Source organism: Scyliorhinus canicula, chromosome 1 (genome assembly GCF_902713615.1).
Source record: "Scyliorhinus canicula chromosome 1, sScyCan1.1, whole genome shotgun sequence".
In the NCBI taxonomy this organism is placed as follows: Eukaryota; Metazoa; Chordata; class Chondrichthyes; order Carcharhiniformes; family Scyliorhinidae; genus Scyliorhinus; species Scyliorhinus canicula.
Window position 1 is genome coordinate 45,295,317 of NC_052146.1, and position 23,683 is coordinate 45,318,999.

The following is a 23,683-nucleotide window of genomic DNA, read 5'->3' on the forward strand; positions in this document are numbered from 1 at the left end:
ATGGGTGTTAAGCAGAAATGGAGTTTTGGTTAAGTCTCTGATCTGCCACACCTGATACAATAACATTGTCAGCAGTGGAGTGAAGTGATGAGTGTAGCATCACTTGACAATTACTAGCAATCTATGTACATTGCCAACGACAATCTGAAATCTACCTGTCAGTAGATTTCTCTGTCAAAAGCTGAGCTGATGGACACTGAACAGCTCATTTGAGTATCTTAAGAATACTCCAGTCAGCAGCCCGACTTGGTCTTGGAAGCTTATAGTTTGCAACCTGACCAACATTATCTACTATGAACTTTAATTGATTCCGAGCTACAGAACAATTCTGGCTACCACAAAAATAAAACTGTGCATCCAGTGTAACTTGTGTCAGGCCAATCTGGTGCATTTCATGAGGACTGAAATCTCTTACCCAATAGGTCTGTTACCCTCATATTTCTAGTTGTCTTAACATCTCTTTACAAGTAGGTCATCCCCAGTGAACTGGAAGGATAGTCAAAAGGGGATGGATAACTTAATTGAAGAAGGCTACACCTGGTGGTATTTTAAGTGACTGTAGGAGAGGAATTTGACTGTTAAAAATGTTTTAAGCTTTCTGATGAGCCATCAATTGCACGAGAGACGAGTTGCTATACAAAAGTTATGCTTTAATAAGCTAGAACTCAGCCCTGCGGTTGTCTACAATAAAATGGACGACCGCCTGGCGTTCCGACTATTTATACCTCGGTATGGAGACGTGGTTAACTCAGCCTGGTTAACCAGACTGGTCTCAACCAATCAGTCGAGAGGCACATGACCGACCAGGGCCAATGGTAAGCCGGTGTTCTGCACCAATGGCAGACAGCTATGCAAATCATATCACCACATTCACCCCTTGTGGAGAAAGAAGCCGGGGGGGTATCAACAAGAGCCCGGGGGGGGGGGGGGGGGGGGTGGGGGGGGGGGGGGGGGGAGAACTGGTGATATGAGTAGCAGCCGGGAGAACAAAAATTTTCTCTCCTTTTCTTTATAACATTTTTGGCTTCCCACTGGCCCAGACAATTAGCAATATTACACAAAGTCCCAACAAAGTCCATGGAGCTGTTGAAATTTAGATCGATTCGATCAGTCTTTTCGTGGCCCGTGACGTTCTGGCAGACCGCCGCAGTGGAGTAGGTGACATCGGTTCAGCCAATGGTGGTGGTTCCGCTGACGTCCTGGAGTCCGGGAGCGATGGTCCTCGAATAGTCTCCGTCACCCGAGCTGGCTGTGGAGACGCCATGGATGGGGAAGGGGTGACATGGGTGGGGCGCTGGGGGGAAAAAACAGGGGGGTGGGGGGGGGGGGGGGAAGCCGCACGCCGGCGGGTGCTAGGTCCCTGACGGAGACCGTGTCCTGCCGACCGTCGGGGTATTCCACATACGCATACTGCGGGTTAGCGTGGAGTAACTGGACTTGTTCCACCAACGGGTTGAACTTGTGCACCCGCACATGCTTCCGGAGCAAGATGGGTCCGGGGGTGGCCAGCCACGTCGGGAGAGGGGATCCGGAGGACGACTTCCTTGGGAAGACAAGAAGACGTTCATGAGGTGTCTGGTTTGTTGCGGTACAGAGGACTGAGCGGATAGAATGTAGGGCATCGGGGATAACCTCTTGTCATCGGGAAATAGGGATACCTCTGGACCGGAGGGCCAGTAGTATGGTCTTCCAGATGGTACCATTCTCCCGCTCGACCTGTCCGTTACCCCGGGGATATAGCTGGTTGACCTGCTAGAGGCAATGCCCCTGTTGAGCAGGAATTGACACAGCTCGTCGCTCATAAATGAGGACCCCTGATCGCTATGTAAGTATGCGGGGTAGCCGAACAGGGAGAAGATGGAGAGGAGGGCCTTAATGACGGTCGATGTGGTCATGTCGGGGCAGGGAATTGTGACGAGGAAGCGGGAAAATTCGTCGATTACCGCCAGGAAATAAATGTTGCGGTTGTTAGAGGGAAGGGGTCCCTTGAAGTCAATGCTGAGACTTTCAAAGGGGCGGGATGCTTTGATCAGGTGTGCGCGCTTGGGGCGGTAGAAGTGCGGTTTGCACTCTGCGCAGATGTGGCAGTCACGGGTTACTGTCCTGACTTCCGCGATGGAGAAAGGCAGGTTGCGGGTCTTTATGAAATGGTAGAGACGGATCACCCCTGGATGGCAGAGGTCCGCGTGGAGGGAGCGGAGGCGGTCCATCTGCGCACTGGCGCAGGTACCGCGGGACAGTGCATCAGGAGGCTCATTGAGCTTCCCAGGACGATACAAGATCTCATAGTTGTACGTGGACAACTCGATCCGCCACCGTAAGATCTTGTCGTTCTTAATCTTGCCCCTTTGTGCATTATCAAACATGAAGGCTACTGACCGTTGGTCTGTGAGGAGGGTAAACCTCCTACCGGCCAAATAGTGCCTCCAATGTCGCACCGCTTTGACTATGGCCTGGGCTTCCTTTTCCACAGAGGGGTGGCGGAGTTCGGAAGCCTGGAGAGTTCTGGAAAAGAAGGCCACGGGTCTGCCCGCTTGGTTCAGAGTGGCCGCCAGAGCAACTTCTGATGCGTCGCTCTCGACCTGGAAGGGGAGGGACTCATCGATGGCGCGCATCGTGGCCTTTGCGATGTCCGCTTTGATGCGGCTAAAGGCCTGGCAGGCCACTGTCGACGGCAGGAAGGTCGTGGTTTGAATCAGCCTCGTCAGTGTAGTTGGGAACCCATTGGGCGTAGTACGCGAAGAAACCCAGGCAGCGTTTGAGGGTATTGGGGAGAAGGAGTTCCATCAGGGGGCGCATGCGTTCGGGGTCAGGGCCTATCACTCCTTTACGCACTACGTGGCCGAGGATGGCTAGACGGTCGGTGCTAAACACGCACTTATCCTTATTGTATGTGAGGTTAAGGAGTTTTGCGGTTTGGAGGAATTTCTGGAGGTTGGCATCATGGTCCTGCTGATCGTGGCCGCAGATGGTGACATTATCAAGATACGGGAAGGTAGCCCGTAATCCGTACCTGTCGACCATTTGGTCCATCTTCCGTTGGAAGACCGAGACCCCATTTGTGACACCAAATGGAACCCTAAGGAAGTGGTAGAGGCGCCCATCTGCCTCAAACGCGGTGTACTTGCGGTCACTCGTGCGGAGGGGGAGCTGGTGGTAAGCGGACTTAAGGTCCACAGTGGAGAAGACCTTGTATTTCGCGATATCGTTTACCATGGCGGAAATACGGGGGTGAGGATACGCGTCCAGTTGCATAAACCGGTTGATGGTCTGGCTATAGTCGATGGCCATCCGGTTTTTCTCCCCAGTCCGGACCACCAGCACTTGGGCTCGCCAGGGACTGTTGCTGCCCTCGATGACCCCTTCCGTCAGCAGCCTCTGGACCTCGGACCTGATGAACGACCGGTCCTCGGAGTTGTACCGTCTGCTCCGTGTCGCTTTGAGGGTCGCGAGGTTGCAGACAGTGAGGGGGGGTATAGGGCCGCCGAATTGGAAGGTCAAGCTCTGCAGGTTGTACTGGAAGTCCAGTCCTAGGAGTGCCGGTGCGCAAAGGTCAGAGAGGACAAAGAGTTTATAATTTTTAAAAACCTTCCCTTGGACCGTGAGGCCCGCGATGCAGCACCCGGTGATGCGGACGGAGTGCGAACCTGAGGCTAACCCGATTGTGTGTTTTACCTGATGGACAGGGAGCGCGCAGCGTCTTACCGTGGCAGGGTGTACGAAGCTTTCCGTGCTCCCGGAGTCCAGCAGGCAGCCCGTCTTGTGGCCGTTGAGGTAGATGAGCGTTGTCGTTTTGGCGAGCGTGCGTGAACGTGACTGGTCGAGCTGAATGGCCGCGAGCCATGCAGAAAATCCGTATTCGTCGTTGTCATCCGAGTAGATGCTGGAAGAATCTTGCGTGCCAGTCCCGGAAGATGGTGCCCAGCATCCGCACGTGGAGTCGGGATCCCAAGATGGCGGCGGCCAGGACCCGCACGTGGAGTCGGGGGCCCAAGATGGCGGCGCCCAGGGCCTGCACGTGGAGTCGGCGCCCCAAGATGGCAGCGCCCGTGGGGCCCGCGTGGTTGCTGGGGGCGGGGTTAGCGGTGCCGGCAGGCCGATTGGAGTGGCTGGGAGCGGGGGCATAGAGGCGCGCAAGCGGCGAGCTGAGAGTAGCATGGTGCGCTGGAGGGACCCCGGAGGAGAGAGAGAGGCGCGCAGGTCGGGCGCGAGGGCGGCGAGCGGCGCGGTGCGCTGGAGGGGCCCCGGAGGAGAGAGAGAGGCACGCAGGTTGGGCGCGGGGGCCCAGTGGCGGGGGGGGGGGGGGAGAGTTGCGCAGCGTCTGGGAGGGGACCGGGAGGGCCCGGAGGAGAGAGAGAGGCGCGCAGGTCAGGCGCAGGGGCCCGGGGGCGAAGAGTGTTGCGCGGCGTCCAGGAGGGACCAGCAAGGGCCCGGAGGTGGGGGATCCCTGGTCGCTGCGTGGAACCGCAGCGACCATTTTGGCCTGGCAGACAGTGGAGAAGTGGCCCTTCTTCCCGCATCTCTTACAGAGGACGGAGCGGGCTGGGCAGCGCGGGCGAGGGTGTTTCGCGAACCCGCAAAAGTAGCAGCGGGGCCCCGTGAACTTGTCGGAGCGTCCCGCGGCACAGGCCTGAGGGAGGTCGGGAGCAGCGGATGTCGGTGGGGAAGCGTGCCAGGAGGCCCAGGATGGTGCAGCGCGGCTGGGGACATAGGCGCGAGCGTTTAGATCGGCGACCTCCAGGGAGGTGGAGAGAGCCCGTGCCTCAGTTAAGGTGAGGTCGTCTTTCTCCAGCATCCGCTGGCGGATAGCGGGGGACTGCATCCCAGCCACGTAAGCGTCTCTGATCAGCAGTTCCATGTGTTCCGTAGCTGAAACTGCAAGGCAGGAGCAGTTCCTCCCCAGGATGGCGAGGGCCTGGTAAAATTGGTCTAATGATTCACCGGGGAGCTGTTGTCTGGTGGCCAGCAGATGTCGGGCGAATACTTTGTTGACTGGTTTAAGGAATTGTCCATTCAGCTTTAGCATGGCGGCATCGTAATCTTTCTCCCCCTTGATTATCGCGTAGGCTGCTATACCCACGCTGGAGTGGAGGATGTGAAGCTTCTGTGCCATGGTGGGGGGGTTGGTTGCAGACTCCAGGTATCCTTCGAGACATGCCAGCCAATGTTGAAAAAGTTCTGCAGAGTTCTGAGTTTGCGGGCTGATGCGGAGGCATTCGGGCTTGATCCGGAACTCCATCTTCAAAAATCTAGCTTATTAAATTGATGAGCCATTAATTGCACGAGAGACGAGTTGCTATACAAAAGTTAGGCTTTAATAAGCTAGAACTTAGCCCTGCGGTTGTCTACAATAAAATGGACGACCGGCTGGCGTTCCGACTATTTATACCTCGGTATGGAGGCGTGGTTAACTCAGCCTCTCGACCAATCGGAGAGCTGTCACATGACTGGTCTCAACCAATCGGTCAAGAGGCACATGACCGACCAGGGCCAATGGTAAGCCGGTGTTCTGCACCAATGGCAGACAGCTATGAAAATCATATCACCACACTTTCTCAACAGACAAAGAACTTATCTCACAAATCAGAGTTTGGTTTCTAGCCTTGCAGTTAGATATGCAGCCTATAATGGGACAGCACGACAAATCGGGTTGTAACTTTATACTTAGTGGCGTCCTTTCATAGAGACAGTTTTACAGCACAGAAAGAGGCCTTTCGGCCCATCGTGTCTGTGCCACCATCAAACACCAGTCTATCCCCTGTGGGATGACAATATTTTATTATTGAGGTTAGGGAATTAGGAATACATATAATTTTTCTTCTCACTGTTTTGAAAATTCTCCCATAGCTTGCATTCTTCCTGAATTAATATAGGCAGGCAACCTACTCAAAGGCCTCTGCCAACAATATACCTATCCTGGCCGAAGCTAAATATAGATCAAAGATTACTTTTAAAAAACACATTAACCTGTGGTGCTGTACTTTGTTTCTTAGCACATGCGCTTGTAAAGCAGAATGAATAGATATGATTCGACATTTTCTGGTCCAGTTTCCAAATACCTGCAAGCATGTTCTGACCAGGGTTAACTACACTTTCATCACCTTTACTTAGACTAAAGCAAATGCCGTCCAAAGTATTCAGGGTAAGGAATGGGAGGGGGAGGGGGGAAAGGGAGAGAGAGAGAGAGAGAGGGGAGGGAGAATTAGAGAGATAGATAGATAATCAATCCACCAGATTCTCCATCATTTTAATGAACAGCTGGATTTCTGTTCTATCTTCGCAAGCACTACTATGCATAATAAATGACTTCAGAAAACAATGAATTTCTGTGAGTACAATAGTGCTGAAAAATTTAATGTTATACTGTAAATTATCACGTTTTAAATAGGCCTTTTCCAGTACTCCCTCAATAACCCTGGTTGACAAAAATTCTGTATTCTTTGATCTAATTTTTCAAATTGTAATGATACATTTCTGCAATTACACCAGAAAAAGTTTGCAAGAAAGCAGCATGTCTGTAAATAATTCATCCACTTAGAAAGACAATCATGACTGACTGTTCCTTAGAGGGGAAGGTAATGAAACTAGTTTGTCTTACTCAAAATTAAACAGCCATGCAACTGAATTTCTGTAAAAACAAGGCTCTACATTGTAGAAATTGGCCTTTGAAGGAGTGCAATACTGATTCACCAGAATGTAAGAATACAAGTAGATTAGCAATAGTAGGTCATATGGTCCTTCAGCCTGCTCTGCCTGATCGTCGACCTCCCCAACTTGATTCCCCATATCCCTCAAAACCTAAAAATCTATTGATCTCATCCTTCAATATACTCAGTGACTGAGCAATCACGGTCCTTTGGGGTACAGATTCACAATACTGAGAAAATAAACTTTTCTCAAATGGTCCGACATGGTCAATCCCATACCCTTTCTGAGCTCTCCAGCCAGGCAAAACAGCTCTCAACAGCTACTCTGCTAAGCGCGCTCAGAAACTTATACTTTTCAAAGAGATAACCTCCCATTCTTCTAAATTCCAGAGACGTTACATTCTGCTCAATCCTCTTAGAACAACCTTCAGATCCCCATAAACCAGCCTAATGAATGTTCGTTACGCTTCCTTCCAAGGCAGGTATATCCTTCCTTTGGCAAGGATACTGAAACTGTACACAGTAAGGCAGATATGATCTTTCCATACCCCTTGCAACAAAGACTGACATACCATTTTCTTTCTCAATTGCTTGCTGTATCTGCTGTTAAATGTCTGTGCTTCATATACAAGGAAGCCCAAATCCCTTTGAACATTTAACCATCCTTTAATAGTTGCTTACCATTTTTAAATATTCTGATTTTCTATTCTTTCACATTTCCTCACATTATACTCCAGCTATCACCTTGTTTCCCACTCACTTACCTCATTCATTTCCCTTGGCAGAGACTTTGGGCTGGATTTGATGCAGTCAGGCTGACTCCGGAGGCCTTTAAAAAAGGCGGACGGGTCCCAGATGGGGAGGACCTGTCCCCATTTCCGGCAGATCCCATTTTTGCTAGCGAGAGGGGGTGATGGGATGGGAGGTGAATCACACAAGCCAGAATTATAAACTCGGCAGGGTCATTTGAAATTAATGCACAGTTCAAACATATGCCATTTTCACTGTCCAAGAGCCTTAACATGCAATGGGGGAACCACAATTTTGTAGAGTATACATAATTGGCAGATCTGCAGTGGTTTAAACCCTGAGCCCTTTAAGAATGAAAAAATAAAATAAAGAAAACAGGGGGCGAAATTCTCCGATCCCCAGCAGGGTTAGAGAATCGCATGGGGCCGCCAAAAAACCCGCCCCCGCCGTGGCAGAGATTCTCCGCCACCTGGGAATTGGCGGGGGCGGGAATCATGCCCCGCCGATCGGCGTGACGTCCGTGCCGATCAGCGAGGCCCCTGCAGCGATTCTCTGGCCCGCGATGGGCCGAAGTCCCGCCGCTGGGAGGCCTCTCCCGCCGCCGAGGTTTGAACCACCTCTTGTGGAGGCGGGATCGGCGGCGCGACCTGGCCCCTGGGGTCCTGTGGGGGGGCGCAGGGCGATCGAACCCTTCGCACCTTTGGGGGCTCGACCCGCTACGGAGCGGTTGGCACCACGCCAACTGGCACCAAAACCGGCACCAGCGGCCTTTCAAGTCCGCTGCCTGGGGCTGGCCTAAAGGCCTTCGATGGTTCACAAGACTGTATGATATAGGGACAGAATTCCCAACATGTTCCTTCCACGGATCAGTGACCTGTCTGCATCCAAAGATAACCAAGATAAGAATCCAAACTTTCATAATCCCATCTCCCAACCCTGGATTCAAGGATAAAACAGATCACTGGACCACCGGCACCTGTACCGCCCCCAATAGGATGACAGAATATTGCGGGGCCAAGGACCAAAAGGAATATAAACTGGTCCCAATCGTAGTTTGGGGGAAAACCCACTCCAGGACGGGAGGGCCATCTGAGCAAACCCTAAACAAGGTTGCATCCTGGGAAGGAGGGGTGACCCGATCCATTCCACAACCCCCCCCCCCCTCCCCATGTCCCCGGAACCACTCAAAAGAAGAAAGGATTAGGCCACCCAAAATCCAATGCAGATTCAAATCTGAATGTCCATGTCGCCAAGGCTCACCATCCACCAGTACAACAACCAGCCTTCACAGACACCAACTCTAAGAGAGAAGTAGAAGCAACGCTCCCAAAACCTCTGAAAATCAGAGGAAGAGTGAAGAAGAGCAAGAACTGTTAGAACTAACCCCTCGGACCACAAACCACTGCCTAAGATATTACTAACCGGCCAACCAACCGCGAAGAGGGCCCCTTTCAACCCCCAAGATGAAAAGAATGAGGATAATTATTGGAATCAGCCTTTAGACTCTTCCTCAAAATCCACCACTCCGGATGGGGATCTACCCAGAGCAGGCTCCCCCATGGCATCACTAAGGCAGGAACCCGCATCCAAGGAGTAACAGATACTGATCGTGAAGCCATGTCTGGCCAAGCCCAGCACCATCACAAAGAAAAAAAGATTGGAGTACTGACTCCAAGTGCTCCCTTCACCCCAGTCCCTACACCGCTTCCAAGCCAAGCCAGTTCAGTCCCATATAGGACACACCTCTCCTCCCCCACCAAACCATCCAATACATATAGCAGCAACAGAACCAATACCCCATGGCTCAACAGAAGAGGAAAAAAACCATCTCTGGAGGCATCACCCCATTAAACACACCACCTACCACCAAATAATGGATATTCAGAGCACCTTTACTCATAAGAGCTCTGACAGCAGTAAAATTAGTCCAAGAGGGAGATCCACATCAGGAGAAACAACTAACTCGCCCTAAAGGGGAGAGCAACAAATGCCAGTCCTCAACAGGATACACGGTCCGCCTGGACCTGAAGCAGAAAAAAAAGCGCAGCCCAAAATAGAAAAAAAAACTCTGACTCTGGAGAACCTTCCTAGAATGTAGCGAGTACAAGTCTAACCTTAACACCCACTCCCTCCACTGCTCCAGCTCTGCCCAAGGATATATCAGGAAAAAGAAACGTGCAGAAATCTCAAACTCAATCTTCAGCTTAACGTGATACAACCTTATTAAATCAGGATAACCTACGGTGCAAGATATGGCACCCCAAATATTTACTTCCCTGCATACGAATGCATAAACAACATTAACTGACAACAACATGATTATCAGGGAGTAGAGTCCAGGATAACAACTGAGAAGCAAGGCAGTTATCAGGTTAAAGATCACGCCACTGGCACATGAAGAAAGTAGACATCCAGGATAGAGCAGGATCTGAAATGGTGAGCACTCTTGGATCTTCCAAGGATTCCAATGAACAAAAACAAAGAAAAGTACAGCACAGGAACAGGCCCTTCGGCCCTCCAAGCCTGCGCCGGCCATGCTGCCCACCTAAACTAAAATTTTCTACATTTCCGGGGTCCGTATCCCTCTATTCCTATCCTACTCATGTATTTATCAAGATGCCCCTTAAATGTCACTTTCGTCCCTGCTTCAGCACCTCCTCCGGTAGCGAGTTCCAGGTGCCCATGACCCTTTGTGTAAAAAAACCTGCCTCGCACATCTCCTCTAAACCTTGCCCCTCGCACCTTAAACCTATGCGCCCTAGTAATTGACCCCTCTACCCTGGGAAAAAGTCTCTGACTATCCAGTCTGTTTATGCCCCATATAATTTTGTAGACCTCTTATCAGGTCACCCCTTAATCTTCTTTGTTCCAGTGAGAACAAACCACGTTTATTCAACCTCTCCTAATAGCTAATGTCCTCCATACGAGGCAACATCCTGGTAAATCTCTTCTGCACTTTCGCTAAAGACTCCACATCCTTCTGGTAATGTGGCGACCAGAATTGAACACTATACTCCAAGTGTGGCCTAACTAAGGTTCTATACAGCTGCAACATGACTTGCCAATTTTTATACTCAATGCCCCGACCAATGAAGGCAAGCATGCCGTATGCCTTCTTGACTACCTCAACGGAGAATGAACCTCATCAGTTCCAACATGCCAACTTTCCAAGCCCAGATGGTCAACAACCTAGGCTCCAACAGGGGAAGACGAGGCCCAGCTGGCTCAGGCAACCCAACCCCTCTCAATCGACACAAGGAACAGAACCAGAGGTTGAAAGGCCAACCCAATCCTGGCCTCGGGGACAAGATTAAAATGTGCTCATTCGAACACAAGCTGCACGGCCACCAGATCAAGATTCCCAAGACATGGCAGCCAATTCTCAAACTCGGCTTGGAGCACCTCTACTACCTCCATCAGAGACCGTGCTCTCTCTGCAACAATGAGCTTTTTTTGTGCTGTCACCACCTCCATTAAGATACCTCAAAACCCTTGAAATTGGTTTTTAACCCTGCCTCGCAGAGCCAAGACAGATCATTTTCATCGCTAGCACCATCATTCGTCAGTATGTACTGTATCGTCAGGGCAGGAAACTTCTCATTGGCAGTTGCACCACCAAAGACTAAGCCCCAGCCTAACTCCCTCCAGCTGTCATGAATCAACGAGGATTAAAACATATTGTCTCCACTCAAAAGTGCTGAACGTTGACCAACAAATCTCGGTACATAGTGAAAGCCATGCAAACCGATAAAAGACATGAAAGAGATGTGCACAAGGATAAAAACAACGATTGAAAGATGAGCAGAGCTGGAGCTCGCTGCCCAGCTTGATAGAATTTTAGTATTTTTCATCTCCACATGGCTCCTGAGGTACACCCATAACAGATACTGGGTGACTAGCTATGGAGGGGGAGGCATGAGGGTATGATGGGTCAATAGGGGGTGAGGGAGGAAACGAGGGATAAATGGCCTAACAACCTTTTATACAACCAGGCCAAAGAACTGTGCTGGGCCTTCCGACCAGCCTGCATTCACCCACCTGCATGGTCACCTTCAAATAGCCTCTGGAAGGGGCGTGCCTGATTCCATACTTCCCCCACCTTTCCAGAGCAAACATATGGCGGGTGGGGCCCTGGAAATTTACCGACTCGAGCTTCCCATCTCAACATCGGAAATCCAGCCCGTGGTATCCTCCTCACAGCTTAATTTCCTACCAAGATTTGTATACTCAGCAAACATGGATACATTATGTTGGGTTTCTTCATGTAAGTCATTGGTATAGATTGCAATAGACGAGCACCATCACTGATCCTTGCAGAATCCACTAGCAACAGCCTGCCAACCTGAAAATGACCCATCTATTCCGACTCTTTTTCTTTCTTTTAATCAATGCTCAACACAAGCTAATATATGAATTGTGTTTAATCGGAAGCTAGCGATGAGCATTAGCTGTCGATTCACTTATTTTCCCACAGGCCGAAATTGTGCTTGTGGGCTTAGGAAATGCACGATCATAATGTGTAACTCTACAAACAAATGTTTATAAAAAGGTGTGAAAAGATTGGCTCCAGTCTTGCCCTTCACTAATTGGATTTCTGTAATCTATTAATTAACGCAACCCCATGATGCCTTATTTTGTGCAACAACCTTTTGTGTTGTACATTACCAAATGTCTTTTGAAAATCCCAAAGTACTATATCCAGAGCAAAGGGGAGTGTGATTATCTGAAAGAGCAAGTCTAATTCTTCTTCATTTCGGAGTTAATTCAGGCCTTGACATCTATTCACTGTACAAAGCCAAATTATTTTGCACCAACTAAATTTAGGATACCTGTGCCTGAAGATATAGCTTAATTGTGAAATGTAATTTGTGATAAACTACTACGAGGATGGTTTGGAAGTGGTGCAAAATGAATTTTAATCAGGAAACGTTTGTTTAAAACAACACTATCAGCAGTTTTGGCAGTATTCACTCATCTGTGTAGACATTAATCAGAACCTTTTAGCAAAATAATCTGATTCCTATTGCTGTGCACATCATCCAGCACTTAATACTGAAAGCTTTATGTATTACACTCAAATGTGCTATTAATTAATCGTGCAGATGTTGTGTTATGGTTCTGTTCAGCTGAAATTTGCTTTTGTTAATAAGCTGAATTGGAGCTCCTGGATCTCTCAACTCTTTCCCAATAAAATATAACTGTTTACTACGTTGTGTGGATTAGCTAAACCTCTAATATTGCAGCAATGTAGAGCAGGTGGCATAATCTGGATTCAGCACATGGAATATATAAATACAGAGTGGTGCAAGTGCCATTGTTCTACTCCAGAATCACAAGGTCAATTTTTTGGGGGAGAATGGTATGTCTTTTTTTATTTTAAAAAATGCAAACATGCAAAAGAACAGACTTCGAAAAAGGGATGCTTCACCAAGTGCAGTGCTAGGTTCTACAGCCTAAATCATACAGCACCAGTATGAATTAAAACTTTAATTTGATACTGATTTGGCTCACATGACTGAGATGGATTGAATTAGAAGCTAAAGGTTGGACTGTGGATACGTTCTGAGCCAATGTGATCCTGCTGTGGCATAATAATCAGAGCATAAGGTTCCTCTTTTTCAAATTGAAATTGTTCATTACTCACTGATGGATCAAAGAAGAGAAGTCCTGTATTTTCGTGTTTTACTATCGCTCTGTTTCCAGGTATATTCCTTGCCAGGACTGGAACATTAAGGTCCATTGACTAGAAGCAGCACCACCAGCAAAAAAAGAAAAGAAAACTTGAGTTAAGCAAAATAAAGGGAAACAAAGCTCGAGTATTTTTGAAAAATGAGACATGCAGTCAAAGGTTTTCATCTTATACTCATCAGGACAGATTCACAAGATTACCAAAGTCTCAAAGGAAACGACAATTTATACTGCATCAGAAGAGGGTGCAGATTAGATAGCAAGTTGGCAGAGGCATTGCCATGAAGAATGCACTAGGGAACAGTTAACTGCCAAGAAGGAATATGTACTCATTTTGCACCCTTTTCAACTAAACAAAAGTTTGGGGGACAGCAAATTCCTGGTTCGTTCCCAGGGTAAATGCCTCGATTACAGGGTTGATCTGTCTGATTTGAATTCAAACAAAAGCTTGGCAGTTAACCGTTCCCTGGTGCATTCTCCACAGCTATGCCTCTACCATTCAGTGTCAACTTGCCAACCAATCAGCAGCTTCTTCTCAAGCAGCATAAAATGTTGCTGTCTTTGAGATTTGGTATCCTTTTGAATCTGCCGTGATGAGTGCAAGACAAAACCTTTGACAGCATATCTCTTTTCTCAGCAACAAGCATGTTCTGTACCCACCATGTGACCATAAAACTAAATTGTTAATTTATCTTGAATTCTTCCAATTTTATCCCGTACAATTACAAGTGCTGGCGCACCATGTCCCTGTTGAGAAATTGGTCTATGAATTCCTTCACTGTCATTACTGGTGTTTCACCACAGGCTGGCATCTAAATGATCTAAATATATGATTTGAGTTGGGACAGTCAGAATATTGAACTTCCCAGTTTATTTTATATATTAAAGCCATTTAGCTCCACAAATGGAGCTGACATCCTCACAAGTTTCACATCACAGGTAACTCTACAATACACATCGGCTGACATTACAGCTGAAAGGTTAAAGGACTAAACCTTCGAGTTGGTAAAATTGCAACAAATTTTATAAACAACTCTTTAAAAACCAATCAGATACTTTGAAAAGTATAGAACCTCTAAAATTGTAGAAGACATTCCTTCAGAGATAGAACTGTTCACGACAGCAAAGGAATCCCTCATGGCAGCATGCAATTCTTCCTGGGGTCTCTCTGAAACTAGATAGACCCCATGAGCACTGTAAAATAACAGAAAAATGATCATGTAAAGTCTTCGGAAAATCATACACTAGATAAAAGCAAATGTTGAATGCTAGCAAAAAACATATTAAAATCAATTAAAATTCAATTTTGTGGTTTCATGACTATGTTTTGTTCCCTTGAAATCTGGAATTTTTTTTCTGGCCTTTAATTCTTTAGGGTGAGAAATGTCACTGCTGCAAAATAAAAGGTTACATCCATTTTGAACAATTCTTAAGTACTCCAGGTCAGGAATAGTATGGGCAAGAGTAAAACTCTTTCCATTCTACTCACCTGAACTCCTGCCTTGTAGTGAAATTTGCTGGAGCAAGTGCAAATTTCTCAATTTAATGCCATTTTTGCCTATTAGGACCACTCTGCTGATACTCAACACACATAGGGTACAGAAAACTAGCAGAGAGGCTTTTTAACTTAGAGTTATAACCTGCCTGCTTACCACTGGCTGGGGACTAATGGCAATCCCACAATCCTTTGGGAGTATGAGCTTCCCCAATGAGGGGAGCGGAGAAACATTAGCATATTCCCTGCATAAATAGAGCTGGCCAGTTTGGAACCGGCTGGAGGGGAGTGAGCAGCAAGGACGTTGCTGCTGCTGTTGTGTGTATATATATATATATATATATATATATATGTTATTCTCAATAAATGTTATTTCTTTCTATCCTTCAACTTGTGCTGGATTCTTTGTGGCCCTCACAAAACTTAGTTAGATGCAGCTGGATTCAAACTAATTCCCAGAAGACAATGCCAGTGACACAGTATGGCTTTCATTTGTGGAAACTTTCAAGAATGTTACAAAAACGGAAGGTGCTGAACAATCTCAGCAGGTCTCAGAATGTGAAGTGAGAATGGAGCTGACGTTTCAAGCCTGGATGGCTCTTTGTCAAAGTTCAAAAATGTTAGTTCAGCACATGAAAGTATAGAATATATTCCTGTATAAACTGCAAGAAGCACGCGTCACTCCATAAATCAAAACTGACAAATTCTGGGCTTATATTTTCAAAAAGAATGTTTTAAAAAAAAGAAACTAAATACAAGTTTAAGGTCAATAATAAAAAAGCCCGGGCAGCACGGTGGTACAGTGGTTAGCACTGCCGCCTCACGGCGCCGAGGTCCCTTGTTCGATCCTGGCTCTGGGTCACTGTCCGTGTGGATTTTGCACATTCTCTCCATGTTTGCATGTGTTTCGCCCCCACAACCCAAAGATGTGCCGGCTAGGTAGATTGGTCAGGTTAAATTGACCCTTAATTGGAAAAAATGAATTGGGTACTCTAAATTTATTTTTAAAAATAATAAAAAGGACCCCAAATATTTCAGGGAAGCAGAGGATTATAGAAATGAATATTTGTTCTTTCAATGATAAAAGAAGTTAAAACTAGCTTACCGTTTGACCTTAGCTTTTACTTGTTGTGTAAATGCCGTGTCAACCTGAGAAGAAAGATCAAACAGCAGATAAATTTGACATTTCTCTTCAGGAGCATCTGTTTTAAAAAAAAAATCTGTACTTATCTCTCAAATAATGAATATCCTTTACGGTTCTTAAAATAATAGATTTTGAAACAATATCATACTTGTCATGGCCAGCATTCTTCCCTCCACTGCTATCAGCAAAATCTGATTCACTGAATGTTATCTCAAGTGTCCTTTGGAAGTCAGATGCATTCCAAATTGGCTGCAATCTTTGTTTACATAGCACTTCAATTTAAAAGTAATTCAGTAGTTTGTAAAGTATGCTGAAATGACATGAGATATGATAATACAAGTCTAAATTGAAGCCCTTCTTTCTTCCATACAACATAAATGTAACCACAATAAGTGAAAAAATTAACCAGTATATTATTTTTGCTTCCAATTTCCGTTCCTCCTCTCCTGATGGCAGTGATTCAAGCTCGGCTATGATGCTATGAGCAGTGACAGTTCTAATGTATCTCAAACCAATATGGTTTTTGCTCAACATCTACACAAATGCAAGCCTCAGGAAGCATGGTTCATATTTCCCTCCATTTTCCTTGGACAGCATGCCCACCTATTGTGGTCCTATCACTAGCCAGGCTAAGGTGACTTAAAATACTGCATGGCGTCTAGGATCTTTCTTAATTCACTACAATATCTGAACAAACATACAAGGTTAGCTTTCCTCTGGGTTCCCTGCTGTGCACTCAACAGGCACAGTGAATTTGAGTTGGATAGTGGCTGCAAAGGATGACGTGCTCCTGATTTTTCAGTTTTGGGCCTCCCAGCTGCAGGCCTGAGGGGCCATCGGATCATCCAGGGGAAAAGGGTGGGTGATTTATGGGGTTGATATAAGGCATGCTTGCCGAATCATTGAGTTGCTTCCAAAGTTTGCAGAACCTTTGGTTGTGGGGTCCCCAGACAAGTCGTGATTCAGGATTGCTTTGTTCCTCTGCCAGTTGCCCGCACGTCCTGCAGGTGATCAGGACACAGAGGCTGAAGGCCTCCTCATGCATCATGTTCACACTTCGGATGTTGACCCATTTAGACAGAATGTCAGCCAAATCCCATGATAGTTACAAAGGTGATGTTCCATAGATGCTGCAAAGCCAAAAATCTCCCTTATGTACTTAATACACATTCATCTAAATGCTATTGAAGGTTGCAAAATTTTAAAAGAATAAACTGTTTGCTGATTCACAGAATCCATAGGATCTCTACACTGCAGAAGGAGGCCATTCGGTCCATCAAGTCTGCACCAACCTCTGAAAGTTCTACCTAGATTTAATACCCCACCCTATCCCCTTAACCCCACATAACCTACGCATCTTTGGATACCAAGGGACAATTTTAGCATGACCAATCCACCTAACCTGCACATCTTTGGACCATGGGAGAAAACTGGAGCACTCAGAGGAAACCCATGCAGACAGGGGTAATATGTGGAAAATTCACACCCAGGTTCCTGGCACTGAGAGGCAGCAGTGCAAACCACTGTGCCACCCTATCCACCGTACAATACTGCAAATTTAAAGAAAGTCAGTTTAAACTTAGAAGCTCACTCATAATACATGACAATGCAGTTTATGAAGCATGTTCTACAACCCACAATGTGTTAAAGAAACAAAGAACTAGGGCACGATTTAGCAGCCTCATCGCACATCACTTGGTGTCAGGATGAGACTATTGAATCCTGTGAGAGGATTTGTGACGCTCAAAAGCCTCGCAGGATTTAACAAAAACATTTGAGATGTCGCAATCTGGATATTGTCCTCACTGGTTTAGTACTGGTTTCCATAGGTGTGGACGAGTCGTGGTGGCACCTGGGTGGTGGTGGTGGCATGGGGTATCTCCCAGGCCATGAGTGACCCCCTGGTGGTCGGGGACAGGACAGGGTGGCGCCGTGACACTCCCTCCAACACTCGGGCACCTTGGTACTTCCAGGCTGGCAGGGGCCCTTCCAGGTGGTGGAGGGTAAGGGGGTGTTCTCTGGAACCTTCCAGAGGTTTTGGGGGGGGAGAAGGTGTCAAAAGCATTAGGATATGACTCAAGTGCGGCCTCGGCAGAGAGAAACTCCCCGATGCCAAAAACAAACGGCAAGTGCCATTGAATAGTGGGATGTTTCTTGGCACTACAGGCGCCCCTAATCATTATGCTGACGGTGAAATTACCAATGGTTTGTATTGCAATTTTTCCACTTTTGCATCTACAAATATATGTCTTGTAATGAATTCATAAACATAACATTTGTAGGATACGTCTTCTGGGAAAACCTATGTTCTGTCCTCCTGACCACTATTTGCAACTTTTGCATGTCTTCCACTCTGTACTCTTCTACTCATGTCTTTCACATATTACCTTATTTTCAATCATTTCTTGATGCCTTTCTCAGCTTTAACACTTAATTTCCCCAGCTTTCATTGATTTTCTTCCACTTTCACTCCTTTGTGTTCTTTATTTTCTTTCTGCTTCACTTCAGCTATCCTTTCATTCTCACTCTTCATCCATTTCTCCCCCATCTCTTCTACTCTGGTTACATTTTATTTACTTTTTGCTGATTGCACAAGCATGAACCCAATACTAATGTGCCCATGCATGGAGCATGAAAGAACAGGAAGCAAAGAGCCAAGTGAAAGATCCAGACTCCAGTAAAGGAACAAAAGGTAAGGCAAACCAAAGGCATTATGCAGAAAACATACTCGTGAGTTTGATAACAAGGCTAAGTGTCACAACCTGAAACTAAAACAATGCAGTTTATTCCCTTTTACCCATCTTGCGTGGGCAACCACTGCTTTTGTAACTTTTTCCTTGATAATAAATCACATTGTTATACCAGTTTAAATTGGTTCTAAAAGAAGTAATCAATCCACTAAAAAGCTTTTCTGTTCACCCACTATAGAAATACTTCTCTTTACTGGGTCGACAAGATGATCTGACATGGGTCAGTCCTCAAATTGATTAATCACAGTCGAGTGACCCAATTTGTTTTAAATAGTCTGAGTACAGAGTGGCTTTGCAAATGCAGATTATAGCAACCAGTAACCTCATTGTATCTCCTGTAGATATATGGGTGTTATTAAAATACTTTCAAAGTGGAGTAATGTTAAAATCAACTTCATTGGGCAGCACGGTGGCACAGTGGTTAGCATTGCTGCCTACGGCGCTGAGGACCCGTGTTCGAATCCCAGCCCTGGGTCACTGTCCGTGTGGAGTTTGCACATTCTCCCCGTGTCTGCGTGAGTTTCACCCCCACTACCCAAAGATGTGCAGGATATGTAGATTGGCCACTCTAAATTGCCCCTTAATTGGAAAAAATAATTGGGTACTTTAAATTTATTTTTTAAAAATCAACTTTATTAAAGTGTCACATTGCCTCTTATGACTGTTCATCGAAAAATGTTTCCAAAAAAAATCAGAGCTAACTAGAGAATTAAAAAAAGAGAAAAATCACAAATCTGCAATGCAAACGCATACCCTTCTGCGTGGCAGACAGCCAGGCAGGCTCATTGGCAATATCAAAGTCATTAACAAAGAAAACACATTAAATTGTTTAGCAATGTGGAGAGACGGGCCCATCTGCTGACCTGAAATACAGTCCAACCTGCATATGTAAACCAGATTTAGTAAGGATTTATCCCTAAAAATTGCCAACTCAAGCCAATATTCATTTCAGAAATGAAATATTCATTTCAGAAGTTAACGCCTTATTGAAAACCATATAGCAGAGCATTAGGACATCTTGAGTGTTCCAGAAAGGTGAGGAGAGATAAAATTCCCTATTCCCTTCCCTCGCTGTCTGTAATTAGTGTGGTTTGGAACAGGAGGTGCGTGTGCCCCTTTGGGTGTGTGTCAATTTGAACAAAAGTAGCTACCTTTTCTGGATTTAAATAAATAGGATTATTTATTTGCGCTTTCACCCAATAGTCAAAATGCCATGTCGGTCACTAAACACTCATGTACACACAGGAAAGGTTCAGTTAAAGAGAACATTATACTTTCTACAAGTCATGAACTAAAAGAATAGTTCATAGTTCATAGTGTTGGGCTTGTAGAAGAACAGTCGCTGCGGGCCCAATAAAGAATGGAGTCTTTTTCCACTCTTGAATTGTAGTCCAGATGGATTAAAATAGTTGAAGTCAGATTATCTGGAATGTTGCAGGATTTCCCGTCACAAAGCTCGTGGTTTTCGTATAAGGAGGTCAAATTTCTTTCCAAATGGACTGGAAGTTTTGGAATCAGGCTGGGAGGCCTCCAGGTTCTTAAAGGCAAAAATGGCACATCCTGTTGCTACAGCTGCTGTCTCTTTCTGCGTCTTCTGAAGACTGCACAAGTCATTCCGGGTCTTCAGATAAAAACGCGTTATTTCCAACTGGTTTCACTTACATGACCAATACTGATGTTATCTGCCTGCAATGGCTGAGCTAAAAGCCACTACTATACAATGCAAATAATGGGTAGGTTCTTCACATTTATTCAGGATAAACTTGTTTCTGTTCAGCCCTCCCTGTTCAAGGTTTAACTGGAACACATGGAAGACTGGACTTGTGTTTTGGGTAAATCCCCAAACAATAGCAAGTGTGAAGCTCAGAGATAGTATTCCTCTTGATATGTCCATTCCAGTGGGAGCCCCCACCACCAAGGATGATGCAATTAGTAACTCCCTGGGAGCTTCAGATAGTCTGTGAAGTTGCAACGGTCACTTAGCCGGTCATCAGTATCCATTTTAAATAAAAGGCAGTTCCAGAAAATTCTAAATGAACACAGTCTATATTTAAAGTTATGAATATAACACCCATCTTCTAGGCATAACATTAGGACTGATATTAGACTAATTCCTGGGATTGAGACCGTTAAAAGTCTTTCATGGGTGTGGACGTTGCTTGCAAGGCCTGAATCCACCACAATGCTGTGAGTCACACCCAGGTAACACCACTTGAAGATGGCAGATTGCCTTCCGTTAACAATCAGCTTCAATCAGGGGCTGGTTTAGCTCACTCAGCCAAATCGCTGGCTTTTAAAGCAGACCAAGCAGGCCAGCAGCATGGTTCGATTCCCGTACCAGCCTCCCCGGACAGGCGCTGAAGTGTGGCGACTAGGGGCTTTTCACAGTAACTTCATTGAAGCCTACTCGTGACAATAAAGCGATTTTCATTTTCATTTTCACGCCACCATGACTAAGGTTATTTTTGTATTCCTAATTCCCACCAGCTGCCTTGGTGGGATTTGAACCCATGTCCTCAGAGCATTTATTTGGGCCTCTAGATTACTGGTCCAGTGACATTACCACTGTGCCACCATATACCTTATGAGGAGAGATTGAAATGGCAACGTCCCATATTTCCTGCATTTTTGAAGAATGAGAGGGAATTTAATTTGAATACTTAAAATTCTTGAGACTTTGACAGGTTAGATACTTAGAAAATGTTTTCCCGACTGGGGAATCTACAAAATACGACTGTAGTCTCAGAGTAAGAGGTCAGCCATTAGGACTGAGATGAGGAGAAATTTCTTCACTCAAAGGGTTGTGAACCGTCGGAACTTGTTACCCCGGACAGATGTGTTTGTTCAGCCACTGCGTATACGCGTGATAGAGGTTGAAAGATCTTTGGACACAAATTAGATTGAGTGATATGAGGATAGTACAGGAAGATGGAGTTAAAATAGAAGATTGGCCAAGGTCATATTGAATGACAGAGCAAGCTCAAAAGGTTAAATGGCTGACACCAGATGCTATTTCTTATGCAGTAATCCAGAGGCTTGGACCAACAATTCAAAGAAATGAGTCCAGATACCGTCATGACAGCCGGGGAATTTAAATTCAGTTAAATAAAGAGATCGAGAATAAAAACTAGGATCAGTGATGGTGACTATGAAGCTACCAAATGTTCCTAAAAACCCATTTGGTTCTCCGATGTCCTATGGGAAGGTATACTACCACCCGTACCTGGCCTGTCCAATGTGTGATTCTAGGACCACAGTGATCCGATTGACTCTTAACCGTCCTCTAAAATGTCCAAGCAAGCCATTCAGTTGTATCAAACCATTAAAATATTGTACAAGAATAAAATTGAACAGATCATTTGGCTTAAACTAGACACCTGGTGCCTTCCAAACTAGGAACCTCTACTACCTTGAAGAACAAAGGCATTAAGCACATGCGAACACCACCAGCTGCAAATTCACCTTCAAGCCATACATCATCCTGACTTGGAAATAGATCACCATTACGTCATCGCAACCAGCCAAAATCCTGCAACTCACTCCCTAACAGCACTGTGGGTGTACCTTCATCTCACAGTCTGAAAAGTTTTAAGGTGGCAGCTACCACCACCTTCAAGGGTAATTAGGGATGGACAATAAATGCTGGCCTTTTCTGTGATACCTATATTGCATTAATGAATAAAACCACAAAAAATAAAACCAAATCTTCCATTATATTTTCATAAACTCACTCAATAGAGAGTGGCTGCACAACTTTAATGCCATAGCTATTTGTACATTGGATTGGTATTAAACTTGCCTTGCTTGGCATAATCTCTATAGAGAGCCACTACATTGGTCAATAAAAATTGAAGAATGATCGCTCACCTCTGGTCCAATAATAATTAAGTAAACCCGTGGTTCTTTATTGTGCCAGGCTATGAAGCAAAATAAAGGATTTTTTTAAACATCAGTTGAAACGCAGCAAAGAACATTTAAATTAGTGCAATGTATAATTTTACAAATTCAGCATTATGGTAAGATTGATCTCTGTCGGTTATGGATTTTGTCCATATTTCAGTTACATTTAATTAATTGCAATTAAACATTAGCTCATTTATATATTCAACGGTCTTGAGGAAATAGATAAAACTGTACCCCAAAAGTATGTTTGAAGTTGTCATTAACTTTAGAACCCAGGATCATGGGTTGAATCTCAGAAGAGGGAAAAGTGAGCAGACAGTTTAAAATGTAATTATGTTACCCAACAGATGGTGGACGCAAGGATTGGAATGCTCAGAAAAATATTGGTAGCAGATAGTATGAGAAAAAAATCAAGTTGGAATTAGATAGATATTTGAGAGAATGGGTGATTTAAGAGTATTATATTTTGAGACTGCCAAGTCATTAATGCCCTGTATTTATGTTCTGAACACTTTTTTAAAACTGTAACATTTCACCTTGTGGCCTACCCTATTGATGGCTAATGGTCGCACAGCAAAAATCTCAGCCTGTACTGCTAACCCAAGTAACTTGCATTATAGGTTAAGCATCCCTAATCCAAAATGCTTGGGACCGATTGTGTATTGAATTTCTGAATTTTTCAGATTTCGGAATATAATGTGCACCTGCGGCATGTTGGGGATGGCGCATTTGCGGGATGCATTGGGAATGGCGCATGCTAACTTGGGAATGGCGCGTGCGCAGCATGTGTTGGGAATGGCGCATGTGAGGCACGCTTTGTAATGGCGCATGTGCACCGTATATAGGGAACGGTGCATGTGCACCACGCGTTGAGAACAGTGCATGTGTGGCACATGTTGGGAACGGAGATTGTTCGGCGCACATTGGAAATGGCGCATGTGAACCGCATGTTGCGAACTGCGCATATGCAGTGAGAGTTGGGAACTTCGCATTTACGATGTGTTGGGAACCGTACATTGCCCAGGAACCTTCCCATAGCCTTATGGGATTTCCCACTTGTGACATCACGTTGATGCTTGAAAAATGTGTGGATGTCAGAATTTTTCAGTTTTCTGGATTAGGGATCCTCAACCTGTAGCTGAATTATTTCCAATTTCTTTAGGTGAAAAGCTTTGGATAGTGAATCTTGTCACTCTAAACATTGATACAGGGCTCCATATAAGTTTCTGAAATCCCCCATGTGTCCAAAATTCTGAGCCACAAATATAATGTCGTCACTAATAAATCTAATAGGGAACACAGGTGG

General features: G+C 45.5%; 1 protein-coding gene across 4 annotated transcripts in view; it reads right to left on the reverse strand.

Annotated features, from left to right (window-relative positions):
* glt1d1 (glycosyltransferase 1 domain containing 1) overlaps positions 1-23,683 on the reverse strand; it is a 99,973-nt gene that overhangs the window by 25,254 nt on the left and 51,036 nt on the right. For 2 of the 4 annotated variants that reach the window (XR_005459834.1, XR_005459835.1), the window contains exons 8-12: positions 22,342-22,391; positions 15,686-15,729; positions 14,159-14,279; positions 13,042-13,140; positions 7,412-7,544 (exon numbers count right to left, since the gene is read on the reverse strand). Coding sequence is in view for 2 of the 4 variants with exons in the window: in XM_038790251.1 (XP_038646179.1) it covers positions 13,042-13,140; positions 14,159-14,279; positions 15,686-15,729; positions 22,342-22,391 (314 nt within the window). In the remaining 2 variants the exon portion in view is untranslated. The remainder of the gene's footprint in view (positions 1-7,411; positions 7,545-13,041; positions 13,141-14,158; positions 14,280-15,685; positions 15,730-22,341; positions 22,392-23,683) is intronic. The other 2 variants (XM_038790251.1, XM_038790246.1) reach the window with 1 other exon arrangement.